Source organism: Paramisgurnus dabryanus, chromosome 19 (genome assembly GCF_030506205.2).
Source record: "Paramisgurnus dabryanus chromosome 19, PD_genome_1.1, whole genome shotgun sequence".
Lineage (NCBI taxonomy): Eukaryota > Metazoa > Chordata > Actinopteri > Cypriniformes > Cobitidae > Paramisgurnus > Paramisgurnus dabryanus.
This window is the reverse complement of record NC_133355.1, coordinates 36,504,378-36,520,934: the sequence shown is the minus strand read 5'-3', so window position 1 is coordinate 36,520,934 and position 16,557 is coordinate 36,504,378. Positions and strand designations below refer to the sequence as shown.

General features: G+C 38.5%; 1 protein-coding gene and 1 long non-coding RNA gene across 4 annotated transcripts in view; both read left to right on the top strand.

Moving 5' to 3' along the window:
* The window catches only part of cox20 (cytochrome c oxidase assembly factor COX20), a 108,046-nt gene that overhangs the window by 80,841 nt on the left and 10,648 nt on the right, over positions 1-16,557 (top strand). For all 3 annotated transcript variants that reach the window (XM_065290796.2, XM_073812657.1, XM_065290795.2), the window contains one exon: positions 1,166-1,280. In XM_065290796.2, coding sequence (XP_065146868.1) covers positions 1,169-1,280 — 112 coding nt within the window. In that variant the 5' untranslated portion in view covers positions 1,166-1,168. The remainder of the gene's footprint in view (positions 1-1,165; positions 1,281-16,557) is intronic.
* Positions 5,316-7,217, top strand: LOC135779900 (uncharacterized). Its single transcript, XR_012335497.1, has 2 exons — positions 5,316-6,525; positions 6,923-7,217. It is a non-coding gene; the product is annotated as an uncharacterized lncRNA (long non-coding RNA).

The following is a 16,557-nucleotide window of genomic DNA, read 5'->3' as shown; positions in this document are numbered from 1 at the left end:
CTTAAATAGACTAATTAAATTATATTAATAATAAACATATTTAGAAAACACAGTTTTTATGTACCACAATACTGTATGTGCTGTCTTAAAGAGACATGGTTAACCCCCCACCCCACCCCACTCAGCTCTGAAAACAAAGAAGACACCTCTACCTGTGGGTCATTAACATATAAAAAGCCGTTCACACCTCACACCCACCGCTCCTCACAACCAGCTGTAAGGATTCCTGGAAACTTCCACCAGTTCCTTTATACATCCACAAACGTAAGGTTTCTGGATGTTTCACGGGTTTACTTTGGTGTATTACCTTTCCAAGCACTCTGCCTCAAAAATCTGGCAAACCTAAAGTTTAGCAGGGATTTCCCATTCCGTATTTATCCGTATACAGCTCTTTTCATGCAGTGATTATGTCGGAGTCCACTGCTTGTTTAGCAAGTAAACATGCTGCACAGAGTTTTGTATGTGTGTATGTAAGAGCTTTCTCTGAATTTTTTGCGCAATTGATGAAATAGGATCGCGCAACTTTCACACGCTTTCAAAACGAAACTACGGAGATCAGCCGCTTTAGTTTATCAATGAAAGGCTAAAAATAGCGCTGTTCACCATATGTTCACGCCAGAAGTAAAAAAAAAGGACGTAAAACTTGTGTTTAATACCTCAGATTAGATAAATGGGCGGAGAGAAGGTGGTCGCGTGTGGCTGTTCGAACACATTCAACCACATCTGCGTTCCGCAACTCCAAATCGATCCGTTTGAAAGTGGTTTCGACTACCTCTGGATGTGGTTGAAAGTGGTCCAAAGTGGACGAGCTCAAAACGTTTTGAACACCGTTTACAGCTGGCATTAACGTTGTCCACTTGTAATCCGATCGACGAAAACGCTTGTAATGCCAAGTGTAAACAGCCTCAAAGTGTTAAAGGACAAAAGAGTGCAGTTAAATTGCCCCCCCCCCCCCCGTGAGAATGGAGCTGGCAGCCATCTTATTGCATGTTTTTCAGTGCATTTAAGATGTAAATTTTTCCATGCATTTCCAGGGAATCAAACCTTTTTTTCTATGTTCTAGCAACTGTTCTAAGAATACTTTTGTTATTGTTCTTATTTTAAAATGTTCATTCTTTTGTTTTGTTCTTGCCAGTGTTATTTATTATTTAAAATGTTTACACAGGGAATGAAATTCTTGGGAATTCTTGATATTCAGAATACTCCATGTGCTCGAGAATCTATTTTACATGGTGCAGGGGGATCAGTAGTGGCAGGATTGATCCACTTTTTGGCAACAAGTAAGTTTTAATTTACTTGCATGTTAATGACACACTAAAAATGTCTTGAAATGCACAGCAGCTTTGTTCAAAGCATTGATGAAATTTCCTCTGAAAATAAAGTTGGGCATGTTGAATGGCTCCTGCCCCTTTTAACCCTTGTGTGGTGTTCGGGTCTGTGGGACCTGTTTTGAATGTTTACTGAAAGAAAAATTATGCAATTAATTGTTGTTTCAACCTCAGATTCATTGGCCTTGGCTCATTTTCTATGAAGAACATAAAAATAAACAACTTTATAATTAATGTACACTGTACACCCCCCCTACACATTTATATTACATATGTGGTGTTCGGGTCCACTGGACTCGGGGTTAAAGCTAGGATAGGTAATGTTTGAGAGCTAGCAAAATTAGAAAATGGCACCTCTTCTAAGCTACACCCCCTCTCGTTAGCACTCCGTCCAAAGCTACGCCCCCACAAACATGAACGCGCATCCACAGTCGGAGTCAGCTGCAGGTCACAGGAAAACCGAGTATTTCAACACATTATGGGCATCAACCAAACGACTTCATGTCTCATTCACCTGTAACTCAACTGATTTACACCGACAGAGAATCTAATGTTAGCATTGGGCTAATACTAGCTACAAAAATAGCTACGTTGCCTAACGTAACATTTATCATGGAAATAACAAATCCCCCCGAAGCAAAACAAATTATTACCTGTTCAGCAGAAAGACCGCAACCTCGGCATCGCTTTTCAGGCCCTTCAGCTCCCTCAGTTGTCTCCACCGTTCAAATGCTCCACCGATGTTTACGCGAGTTTGTCCTCTGGCTTTATCCAGTACCTGTTTAGTTGCAGCCTTTTCTGCCTCAGATTTTCTTTTTCTAGGTTTTTTATTAGGGCGAGCAGTTACCAGCAAAGCTGGCAGTGGTAGTTTTGGCTGCTTTTTATCTTCCATTGTGCCGGTGCCGCAAACTCCTGCTTACTCGGTGTAGTGTTCAGGGTGACGATGACGTGATTAGTGCACGCAGGGCAGCGCGCGCAGTGGGGCTGGGCCACGAGACATGAAGGCATCTGATTGGTTCTTTACACACGCACCGAATGGCAGTGATTGGTCGGAGTTTTTACTGTCCTGCAGCTGCTACAGAGGTCTGATTGTTTTCATTCCGTTTTCTGAACACATAATGTATTGACTACTCTCAGGATAGAAGGACCATTTCACCCAGTATAATAAAAAATGTATCTGAACAGGATTACCTACGCTAGCTTTAATAAAAGTGTAAAAATTGAATGTGCTATGTAACTTCACTCTGTTTTTCTCCTACCTGGGACTCCTGTGAGTGCATGAGTGTGTTTGTATTTATGTCTGTACATATGTGATGGATGCATGTCAGAGTTTTCTCCTTCTGCTTTTGCTGTAATGCCGCAAGGATACAACATGTTATATGCCGTGCATGAACATTTGTCTGTACCTACTGTCCCAAACACTTTACCTTCTGTCTAACAGGAACCATTCTACATTTTACCATTATAAAAATCCATAGTTTTATTGTAGTAAAAGAGTAGTAATCATGGTTATTTGGTATATTGATTACCATTTCTAAAACCATGGGTTTACCACAAAACCTATGGTGTGTGTACCTGCTATTTATCACGTTGTGGGGACCAAATGTCCCATAAAGATGTGTGTGTGAGAGAGAGAGAGAGTGAATAATAGAGAAAGTTAAATATTATCCATGTATTTTCATCATTCTAAGTTGTGGCCAATAGCAACACATTGTACTTCAATGTGTGTGGACCAGATGGACACAGTATATGTGTACAAAAAGCAAGAAATGCATACACAACACAGCTACACATTAAAAATTTGCTTCTTAGGTGTTGTGTTGGCTGGCATGAACAGGTTATGTGTTTAGTGTGGATGATGTCTTATGATACGGCATCTGTCCAGTTTGGGGCCTGTGCTGTGTAAACTGACACAAATGTGTACAATTTCAAAAAGTTCAAATAATTAAATATCAACAGTGATGAAAAACTTTGTTTCATTTATACTTATTTAAGATAAATATGATTTTCCCCCCAATATCTGGATCAGAATAGAATTTTCTTCTTTTATTTCATATTACCACAAAAACGAATGGCACTTTAGTTTATAAATAGTCCTCTACCAGTGGTAAATGACCAATATTAACCATAAATTCTGTCTATATTACTTGCAATAAGGCTAAAGTTAACATCTGGAAACAATATTACATAAATTTGTATGAATGCATTGGTTTAAGATACTAATAATGCTCTGGGTCCACCAGACCCACAAACATCGTCTAAGTAACAAAAATACGAACACCACACAAGGGTTAAAATAGCCAGTAGGCTTTAGTTAAAGGCAGGGTATCTGATTTTGAATTATGTTAACTTTAGCCTACCAATTTTGCAGTACAAAGTGAATAACATTATCAATATAATGAACATAAACAAACGTTTTTAAATCTGAATTAGATTTTCGGTTGTGTAGAAGTAGTAGTTTCCTTGTAATTTTGAAAACATAAATATTGTTACGCTAATTTGTAAAGGTACACAAACTAGATAAGCAACACAATGTTTCATCCAAATATAATTCATCCAAATACCATGAACCTACCTTTCCAAAAGAAACACTGCAACCCTTTTCAGACCCTTTGCTACCTGCAGCTGTTTCCATCTTGTGGAAAAGAGTTAAAGTTAAAGTTGCATTCAAAACACGTTTACAGAGGGGGAGCAAAAATTGCATCCGTCTAATTACTGCGTTCGTTACGAGTTCAATGATTTACATTTAGTCATTTAGCAGACACTTTTGTCCAAATCGACTTACAAATGAGGGAAACATTAGAAGCAATTATAGCAACACAAGAACACTAATACATAAATGCACTGGAAATAGTCTCATCAAGTCTAACACCATATACATAGCCAAGGGTTGGTTAGTTGTGACCGGCAGATTAATCCACAGTTGTGAAACAGCTCCAGAGAAGGTACGCGACAATTGAAAATTTTTTGGTCCTACGCCTTTCACAGATGACATGTATTTATAAAAATACATTTAGACAACTTAACATGGTGATTGCTATCAGGATGTGAGAAGACTTTCTACCAGCATAACTAAAAATGTTTCTGGATCAAAACAGATACCCTGCCTTTAAAGTGCACCTATTGTACGATTCACGTTTTTACATTTCCTTTGGTGTTTAAATGTGTATAAGTACATGTTAACGATATGCAAAAGGTACATACCCCAAATTAAACGATGATGGGAGTTATGGTCTCCAACGTAAATCTCTTTTCTTGGACTACAACAAACACGGATTGTAGGCAACAGTTTACTTCCTGGGATTGATGATGTAGAGAAGACCGACATTATCATAATTCCTCCCACTTGGACTCACAGCCTGCAAGTTAACTCTTGTTAGCATTGCATTGTGCGCAAATCTTTCAAACATGTCAAAGAGCGTTACATCCAGCCATGGGCTGACGTCAGAGGTATTCAGGCCAATCACAACTGACAGATTAGCTGGCCAATCAGGGAGACAGAGCTTTTCAAATCAGTGCATTTCAGGAAGAGTGTGAAATCTGGAGCTACAAAAACGTACGATATGTGGAAAATAATGTGTTTTTAACCATAAACCACGCTAACACATTTTACTATACCAAATCCACAAAATAATGTTTTTTTATTTAAAGTTTTTTAGCTATTTTTTTAAATAAAGGTGAACACTGCATGCTTACTCGTTTTGTTATAATATACATATAGGGGCAGTTTCCCAAACAGGTTTTATTTGTATATTTTGACATTTAAGTTGTTCTTACACACATACCTTACAGAAACATCAATGGTGTGCATCTTGAGACAAAACAGCGGCATTGATACGTTTTTAAATTAAGTCCGCTCAAACATGCATTTTAGTCTGGGACCAACTACACTGTAAAAAATAATATGCCCCATCTACTCTATAAAATTGTTGCAATATCATTAATTACATTCAACAAATAAAAATTGAGATAGATTTACTCAATAAACTCCTTAATATTAACCTATTTAAAAAGTCAATATGCAATTTGCAATTAAAAAATTTATTAAAGAGCACCAATTATGCTAATAAATTGGCACGTTAGCACGTTATTGCAATATCCCATAGTACATACATGTTATTAAAACTTGAACTAATGCATTGTGAGTCTTATAAATTGCTTACATACCTCACCGATTTCCCACTGTCTGGAAAACGCTCGGTTTAGTTCCTGTCTCCGCCTCCCAAAATGTCTAGTGTAATCGGATTGGTCAGATGACTACTCAACTGTTATTGGTCAGCTGGGTTCGGCGTGTGTTTGAAAGGTTACGCCCCTGACTACGCGTGGGTTGACACAGATTCTGACTGAGAGTCACAGCCTCAGAGGCAACGTAAACAAGCGTTATATTTCTCTATAAACGATGGTGTCTGTACTGCCTTACCACTTCAAGCTCGATCCAGAGAGTTCAGAAGGCCGTTACGATATAAACGATCTCCGTCAATGAATGCGATTGGATTTAACTTTTTTAGGTGTCCTTAGCTCTGCCAGAATGCTAAACGAAGACGAAAATGTGTTGCAAAGACATCCAAAAGGTAATTATAACGTACTACATAACTATATGGAAACACCAAATGTAGCACATAGAAAGTATTTGTTGAAATGATTATAAAACGATTTCACTTGGTAATTTCTACATTATTTTACTCTAGTAAAATTTATTATAAAAGACTGCTTACATACTGTATTACTGTGCAAACTATATGGAAACACCAAATGTAGCACATATAAAGTATTTGTTGAAATGATTATAAAACGATTTCACTTGGTAATTTCTACATTATTTTACTATAGTAAACTTAATTATAAAATACTGCTTACATACTATTTTACTGTGCAAACTATATGGAAACACCAAATGTAGCACATATAAAGTATTTGTTGAAATGATTATAAAACGATTTCACTTGGTAATTTCTACATTATTTTACTATAGTAAACTTAATTATAAAATACTGCTTACATACTATTTTACTGTGCAAACTATATGGAAACACCAAATGTAGCACAAAGAAAGTATTAATTGGAATGAATGTTAGTTCTACATTATTTTACTATGGTAAACTTTATTATGAAAGACTGTGCTATGTTTTTACTTACTAGGTTTTAAGGAGAATGCAACATGTTCCAGGGCCTCTTACCTGCGTGATTCATCATCCAGGTTTTGCACAAATTGTCTAAATCCCTACACACAGAACATTTATTGTACCGACTATAAGCCTTTGAGGCGCAGGACTAGATTAAGTTTTATTACATTTTTAAACCAATAACACTAAAGTATTATTATAGTAACAAAGTACCCAAAAGAACAAAAGATGTAACTTTAAAGAAAATATAGTAGTCAGTCAAAAGTTTATTTATTACAAATATATATTTAAATGTTAAACAATATACAAATAAACATACTTTAGTAACCATATTGTGCTCTTGTTTCAAAAATTGTTCAATTCACTTCTTACAGCTATCTATTCAGATAAATGGCATATCAAAGCTTTGTCAGCTAGTGCTATCTAAGATGACACTTTAGGGTTATCATCCTGTCGTGTGTTGTTCTCCAGATATGCTTGGAGCTTCCTGATTGGAATGTTGGCTTCCGACGACCCCTGCACTGAAGATGGCATGCAATCACGTCCTCCTTTGAAGGTTTCTCAAACTGTGATGCCAGGTCCATTGGAATCGGGGTTTCCTTCAGCTTATCTTCAAATACCTCATCAAACACAAGCCTGATCACATCATCCACATAACTGTAGAAATATTGCAGTCAATAAATCTTTTGTTTTGATCATTTATTTCCCTGCTTCATACATTAAGTTTTTAATTATGAATGTATTTGAAATAAAACATTACTGCTTACGGTATGTCATTTGTGTGTTTTGGGAACATAGCCTTGTACTTTCCCTCTCCTGCTTTTGTTACGGCTTGGTGACATTGTAATGGATGGCTGCAAGGTACAACTTGTAAAAATATAAGCAAGCATAAATTTATTGTAAAAGTAAATACTACTTTATTTAACACAGTTACTAAAATACTTAAATACCTGCATAGCATTCCAATAAATGAGAAAATCAAATTTTTTTGCTGCAAATCTGAAATCTCAGTCTACGGACGGCAAAGGCAGCCACTGATGATGGTGATGGAAACATTGTGAAACGATGCTACTGTCTGGGTTCCTATGATTATGCAGAGAAAAAAAACTTTGTCATCATCAGTTATACATTTAAGACTGGTAGTGGTTTCACTAGCTAAATACATCATTTGTGTTACACACCTTTGCTCCTCATATGCCAGTCTGACTCCTTGTACTGTGTGTAATGATGTTGCATGTTTGCATACAGTGTAGAAGGATGTGTCCAGCTGTGAATCTAAGGTTGTTTTCACATATGTTGGTGCGCACCGTGGTGCGGCCTCGGAGCGCACCAAAATACATAGTATCATTTTTCAGTTAGTGCGGTCCGTGTTCACATATATATATTTTTTACTTTATTCGAAATGCCGCACCGTACACCATGTGACAACGGTCAGCGCTATCATTGGTCTCTGACAGCTCTTACCGTCTCATGACCACCCCCACGTTTCCACGACAACCAGCTTGACAGGGAGAGCGCAGCTATCAAGATGTGGAGATAAACGATGCACGTCTTTGCGAGTTTCTTTGCTTTAACGCGAAATTGCGTAGCTGTTCTATTAAAGCCTTTCTCACGGAGCCGTTTGCTAAAAGCCCGTAATGTCACTATTTGTGTGTGGAGGACAGCTATGCATTTATAAAATCATCAGCTCAAACGTGAAGGAGACAGCGAATCTCTATGCAACGGACCAGGATTGGCTTGTTTGTTGTTAACCCACAATATAACACCCGGCTCACGTCACAACGAAAGCCCAGTGGCTCAAACATGTGGAGAACTTCCTGTATTTGGTTCGGCCCGAGGTCCAGCAGTGTTCACACCACAGGTGGGTCGCCCCAGAGTTCGGCAACAGCCGCTCCGAGACCACCTGTTTAGAGCGGTCTCGGAGCGGTCGTTTAGTGCGCACCCGAGTGCGGCTGTTGTGTTCACACTGACCCAAACGCACCGTACTCGGAGCGACACGTCATTTGGGTCGACCTAAACAGTGTATATGTGAAAACACCCTAAGATATAGACAAATAAAACAAACATGTATTCAGTCAAAAAGACATATTATAACAATAGAGTACCATGACTATAAATCGTTAGACTATTCATTAAAACGTTAATGTATTACATATTACATGGCCCAACATTAGCAACACACATTACGTGTTTACTTCGTTTCAAAATCTAAGAAAGCTTCAAGTAAATACAACAGTAAAATACATATAACTTTAAACAAATCATCTGTACTTAGAGTTTCTTGAGTTTGATCATGAGAACAAATTTTACCGGTAACAGTTAAGCTGGTAACTTAGCAAGTTTGTAAACATGTCTTAACCAACATCGATAAAAAAAACGATAGTCTGCATAATTCAACATACACGTGTGTAAATATGGTACGTTGTTTATGAAATACAGTATTACAACACAAAACAGTTCGCTTGCAAGCTTAGCTCTACACGCACATTATGTTAATCTCCGGTTACCGGTTACGTAATGTACAGTAAAAGGCAAATAATAAACGTGAATACTTACAGCCTGTGATCCAGAAGTGCACAGTAATCCAACTTTCAGGAGGAGACGTCGCGCAAATCCAGCTTCGGTTCATGAGAAGCAGTTATTGTGAAAACTCCGTGAACAACTTCTGACTGGATTTTTCCGGAACCGTATTAAACATGATGTCCTCTGTGGAAGTCCATAAAGTGCTATTTTGCCCTTGCATCTAAAGAGACAGCGTCTACTCGAGAGATTTAATCGCTTAAACGATGAAACAAGAGTTTGCAAACAGAGTAAAAGCAGGGACTCCCAACCTCCGCCATTTTAGCTCTCTTCTGACTCGGCGCTCCCCACCCTCGTCTTTGAGGGCGTACCCAAGCAAAGCAGAGAGGGCTGAACTATGATAATGTTGGTCTTATCTACGTCACTAATCCCAGGAAGTAAACTGTTGCCTACAATCCGAGTGTTTTTTGTAGTCCTCGAACGTTAGAGACGATAACTCGCGTCATCGTTTTCTTTGAGGTATGTACTTTTTGAATATCGTTAGCATGTACTAATACACACTTACACACAAAATGATGTTTAAAAACGTGTATCCCATAATAGGTGCTCTTTAAATTATTATTATTTTTTTTATTATGAAAAGCATCACAGGCACAGTACAAGTGTGAGAATATTATAAAATGAAATGAAGGGGAAAAAACAAGAATTAAACACGCATAATAGATACTCGTATACAAATAAACATAAGCATAGTAACATATGCATATACATATAAACAACTAAATAAATCATAGAAAGAGAGAAAAAAAACAAAGGGTTTTATCCAGAGTTTGTCTCCTTGAAATAATCTAAAAAAGGGCTCCAAGACTTAAAGAAAAGATCGGGTTTCATTCTAACTCCAAATTTAATCTTTTCCAGTTTGAGGGCAAAAAGTAGGTCAAAAACCCAGTGACGATAGGTTGGTGGAGATGGCAGCTTCCAATTAATTAGTATAAGTCTTCTAGCCAGCAGTGTGCAAAGTGCAATATTATCGCTCTCTAAAGCTGTAAGTTTAACATTATCCGGAAGGACCCCAAATAAAGCTGTCAATGGGTTGGGATCTATTACTGTGGTAAGAATTTCTGAGATACAACTAAAAATTCTTCCCCAAAACCTTAATAATTTAGGACAGGACCAGAAAGAATGAAAAAGAGAGGCTGGCTCAGCAACACACCGAGGGCAGGTGGGGTCTAAATCAGGAAATATCTTGCCAAGTTGCACCCTAGACCAATGAATACGATGCACTACCTTAAATTGAATAAGCCTATGCCTAGAGCTAATTGAAGAAGAATGTATCCTTTTTAAGATAGTGTGCCAGGTTTCATCTTCTAACGCAATACTCAAGTCTTGTTCCCAGAGAGATTTTAATGCCCTGCTAGATGGGGTTTGATTGTCATTTATTGTACTGTAAATCTTTGATATGGAACCTCTTATACATTTATGCTGGTCTAATATACACTCCAAAATACCTCTTGGAGGGGCAGAGGGGAACTCCAAAAAATTTTTACGGGCAAAGCTCCGAACTTGAAAATACCGGAATAAATGTGAGTTGGACAAAGAAAATGTATCTTTAAGTTGGTCAAATGAGGCAAAGGTGTTATCGATAAATAGCTGATCAATTGTAACTAGACTGAGACTTCCAAATATTAAAAGCCCCATCAAAAAATGAGGGTGGAAAGGAAGCGTTACTGGTAATGGGTGCAGCTGAAGAGAGACCCTTAAGCTCTAGAGCTCTGCGGAACTGTGTCCAAATCCTCAGAGAGTGTTTAACAATTGGATTATTAATTGAGATACTATGAGTAGAGGGGATAGAAGAACAGAGCAGAGATGTCAACGTGACTGGGGAACAACAAACAGCCTCCATTTGCACCCAGTAAGGTTTACACAGTTGCAGATCATGCTGGTGCCAGTACAGAAGGCTTCTAAAGTTAGCTGCCCAGTAATACGTTTGAAAGTTAGGCAAAGCCAAACCTCCCACCTCTTTTGGCTTAACAAGGTGCTTTAGACTTATTCGCCTTGGCTTGTTATTCCAGATAAATGATGAGATAGATTTTTCCAAACATAAGAAAAATGGCTTGGGAACAAATATGGGCAGACATTGAAATAGATATAAAAACTTGGGAAGAATGTTCATTTTAATCACATTTACCCTTCCCATCAGTGAGAGAGGAAGGGGTTTCCATGATAAAAGCTTAGATTTTGTGAGATCAAATATAGGACTAAAATTAGTTTTAAACAAATCAGCATGTTTACGAGTCACTTGGACACCCAAGTATCTAAATTGGTTGTTAACAACTCTGAATTGGAAATTTGAATATGATAGACTTAATGCAGCAGAGTTTACTGGGAATAACTCGCTCTTGGAAAAATTCAATTTATATCCTGAAAAAGTACTAAATGAGTCCAATATTGAAAGGACTCGAGGGATTGAGACTAGGGGATTGGATAAAAATAAAATAAGATCATCAGCATATAAAGAAACCTTCTGCTCTAGCCCAGCACGAAAAATACCTTGCACCTCTGGGTCAGCACGTAAAGCAATTGCCAAAGGTTCAATAGCAATAGCAAATAGAAGAGGAGAGAGGGGACAGCCCTGCCTTGTGCCTCGATACAGTGAAAAAGGATCTGAAACAATATTGTTTGACCGTACAGATGCTTTGGGGGTGGCATAAAGTAGCTTTATCCAAGATATTAATTTTAAACCAAAGCCAAACCTCTCCAAAACATTTATAAGATTCAATTCAATTTTATTTATATAGCGCTTTTCACAAAAGTCAATTGTTTCAAAGCAGCTTTACATAAATAGAAGCAGTGAAAAGCACAGAAAACGACAGATAGCACAACAAAATACATGATAGCATGAGCAGTTAAATTTGCTGCGGCTATGACTCAATATTATAATTGCACGTATTACTAAAGCAACGTATAGAGGAGGAAGCTAGGTAAAGCCCAAAAAGGCTGCCTCCCCGGGGTGAAAAAACCCCCTAGGAGAAAAAAAAACCCCGGGCTTTTATCCGAGGAAAAATAAGTCCTAGGAGGGAAAAATAAGTCCTAGGAGGGAAAAACCCTTGGGAGAACGGAAATGGAGATTTAGCGGAGATTAAGCGGTTCTGCCGGTGATCGTTGGTCAGGTATCAGCTGGGCATAACGTTGAAGGACAGCCAGTAGATCAGAGGTGTGCCGGCTTTCACATCTACCGGGACTGGGTCTGTTTGTCTCGTCCTCGGGTCGAGGACGAGACAGGGAGAGAAAAACAAAATCGTATTAGCTTAGCGGCCGTTCATATGTATTGAAGTGTCACACAGTGATGTGGTTTAACTCAGCTTAGTTCCAGACAGACTAAATATTGCGGCATAATTATGTTATCCACAGTTGAGGATTTAGCAAATTGGGGGCCCAATGCGAGGGTATATATGGTAAATAAGGGTCACCTTCCGATCTTTAAGAGAAAATGAAACCTGACGACCCGTTTGACTAAGGCCTAAAGCCCCACTGTCGTCGTTAATGCAGGTTCAGTGGCAAACGGGTCTATATTGTATACCATTTACAGGACCAGGAGAAAACGCCAAAAAAAAACATCGCAACCTGACCATACGTGTTAACCCGTTTGACTAAGGCCGGAAGCCCCACTGTCGTCGTTAATGCAGGTTCAGTGGCAAACGGGTCTGTATGGCATACTATTCATAAGACTTACGATAGCGCCAAAATCGCAACCCGACCATACGTGCCAACCCGTTTGACTAAGGCTGGAGGCCCCACTGTCGTCGTTAATGCAGGTTCAGTGGCAAACGGGTCTGTATGGCATACTATTCACAAGACACACGAAAGCGCGAAAAACGCAACCCGACCATACATACCAACCCGTTTGACTAAGGCTGGAGGCCCCACTGTCGTCGTTAATGCAGGTTCAGTGGCAAACGGGTCTGTATGGCATACTATTCACAAGACACACGAAAGCACCAAAATCGCAACCCGACCATACGTGCCAAACCGTTTGACTAAGGCCGGAAGCCCCACTGTCGTCGTTAATGCAGGTTCAGTGGCAAACGGTGGCAAACTATTTAATGCAATTCATTTTAAGTGTTCATGCAGAAAAGGTTTTTATTTATTTATTTGGTTGGTCTGTGTTATGACCGTGAGTGCTTTGTTCCGTGAAAATAACTATTGCGAGTTAAGAACCTTTACTAGACAAATTATGCGAAATGCTTTGTTGAAGAGAAAAGTTTTAAGTCTAGATTTAAAATGATCGACTGTGTCTGATTCTCGGACATCGGTTGGTAAATCATTCCAGAGCTTAGGGGCTAGGTAGGAAAAGGATCTTCCACTTTTAGACACTTTTGATAGTCTAGGGATAATCAATAGGCCCGAATTTTGCGACCGTAGTGTGCGTGATGGATTGTATTCTGATAGTAATTCTCTAAGATATGAGGGTGCTAAGCCATTTAAAGCTTTGTAGGTGATTAGTGATATTTTAAATTGGATGCGATATTTAACTGGTAGCCAGTGTAAAGATGCCAGAATTGGGCTTAAGATAACCCCACTCAATGCGGTCAAATGCTTTTTCAGCATCTATGAGACCACAACTTCAGCATTGTTGGAATGAGGTGAGTACAAAACGTTAAAAAGACGCCTAATATTAAAAAAAGACTGTCTGTCACGAACAAAACCGGTTTGATCAGGTGAAATGACTTCATGTAAAGTTTTTTCGACCCGAAAGGCTAATACTTTAGCTAGTATCTTGTAATCACAATTTAAAATTGAAATGGGACGATAAGAACCGCAATCTAGGGGGGGTTTATCTTTCTTAAGAATTAGTGAAATAGTAGCTTGATAGAGGGTTGGGGGCAATTTGGAATTTTGTAGACTCTCTAAAAAAACCAAGAGCAATACAGGGCATAGTAATTTAGAAAAAGCTTTATAAAAATCAGACGGGAAACCATCGGGTTCAGGGGTCTTGCCTGTTTTTAAGGACGCAATCGCATCAGCTATTTCTTCAATTGTAATATCTTCATCTAAAGAATCACACAAACTTTTCTCTACAGTGGGGAAATCTAATTTATCTAAGAACGTTTTCATGACAGATACATCTTGAGGAGATTCCGAGGTGTACAAATTTCCATAATATTGTTTAAATTGAGAGTTTATTTCTTTATAGTCAGTGGTAATAAGTCCTGAAGGTAGCTTAAGTTGGGGTATCAAGCGTGACGTTTGCGATTTACGAATTTGATAAGCTAACAATTTACCGGTCTTATCACCAAACTCATAGACCCTATGTTGAGCTCGTAAAAACAAATTCTCAGCCTCTTCCGTCGATAACAGATCATATTTTGTCTGCAAAATCTGGCGCTCTTTATAAAGGTTGGGAGACGGTTTCAGTGAGTACTGACTGTCAATAGCTGATATAGAACTAGACAATTCATCTAGTTGCCTTTTTCGATCTCTGTTTTTAGAAGACGAGTATGAAATTATGCAACCACGCAGATAACATTTTAAGGTCTCCCAAATGGTAGAATAAGCCATACCCTGAGTACTATTAAGTTCAAGAAAAGAAGATATATGTGAAGAAATGAATTTTACAAATTCTTTATCCCTTAATAGTCCAGTGTTAAAGGACCACTGACGATGCTTTGGGGGTGCTTTTGGAAAGCTAAGTTCCAGAACAGCTGGTGCATGATCAGATATTACTATGCTTTCATATGAACAATTCTGCAGATATGGAAGAAGTTTGTTGTCTAAAAAGAAATAATCAATTCGTGGATAAGAATGGTGTACATGCGAAAAAAATGAATATTTCCTTGCGGAAGGATTTATAAAGCGAAATGGATCACGAATACCATAGCTATGTAGAAACGATTGAATTATCGCTGCACATTTTGAAAGAGGTATAGCTTTTTTCGAGGACCTATCAAGTTGTGGACACATCACACAATTAAAATCACTGCCTAGGACTAATGAATGAGAGTGAAGGTCAGGTATACATGATAAAAAGGTCGTCATAAAGGAAACATCATCATAATTTGGGGCATAAACATTAGCAAGAATTAGGGGGGTTGAAAACAATGTTCCTGTTACAATGACATATCTGCCCTTATGATCTGCAATTACTTGTGATCCGGCAAATGGCGTGGATTTATGTACCAGAATTGCACAGCCCCTAGATTTGAACTGAAAATGTGAATGATAGACTTGACCCACCCAGTCTTTTTTTTATCTAAAATGGTCTGATGAACAGAGGTGAGTTTCTTGAAGAAACACAAAACTGGCTTTCAGTTTCCTAAGATGAGTTAGAACCTTATTACGTTTGACTGGATTATTCAAACCTTTACAGTTCCAGCTGACCCATCTCACCGAACCATCTTCATTAGCCCTACCACCATCATTTAAAAAAGGAAAAAAAAGAGGAGACCAATAAAGTATTATGTAAAACCCAAATAATTATGCAAGGATCAGCAAGTCCAGAAAAGTATGAAACCATACAAAGGATCAATGGCCCAGTCGTGTGCTTATGAGATGAACAAGGAAACGCAAACATATTTACAAACTTTAAGAACCCTGGCGCAAAGACCCGCCCCCCGCCCTCACTGCCACCCTCCACCCAGCGCCCTTGACCTAAGCTAACACTCCCCCAACTGGAGCGTACGCTACCCTGAGGAAAAACCCCAATGTGCGTGCGAGTTATTGTGATTCTTACCTCGTACGCATCTCCGCAAACAAATAACAAATACAGCAAATGTATTCTGATACATATAAAATAAGACTTATAATCCTCTATATTTGTATAAAAGATAACTAATCAAAGAATAAATTCTAACATGTTAAATCACACATCTGAATAAAGTGCTTTCAATTGTCTCTGACCGAGAGAAAATGAGACATTATAGCTCCAGCACGTTTGAAGGAAGGTGTTCAACCAGGTGATAGGTGTTGTTTCACAAAAGCCAGCGCCGCGGCTGGAGTATCAAACGAATGTTCAGCGCTGTTCTTTGTAATTCTGAAACCGGTAAGGCCCTTTAGACCGTACTTAATATCTGGCATGGACCTCAGCAGACGTTTAACCTCGTACAACCCCAAAACAGAAAAAGTTGGGACACTGTAGAAATTGTGAGTAAAAAAGGAATGGAATAATTTACAAATCTCATAAACTTATATTTTATTCACAGTAGAATATAGATAACATATCAAATGTTGAAAGTAAGATATTTTGAAATGTCATGCCAAATATTGGCTCATTTTGGATTTCATGAGAGCTACACATTCCAAAAAAAGTTGGGACAGGTAGCAATAAGAGGCCAGAAAAGTTAAATGTGCATATAAAGGAACAGCTGGAGGAGGACCAATGTTTAGGAATGGGAATGTTGTCCTATTCTTGTCTAATACAGACTTCTAGTTGCTCAACTGTCTTAGGTCTTCTTTGTCGCATCTTCCTCTTTATGATGCACCAAATCTTTTCTTTGGGTGAAAGATCTGGACTGCAGGCTGGCCATTTCAGTACTCAGATCCTTCTTCTATGCAGTCTTGATGTTGTAATTGATGCACTGTGGTCTGGC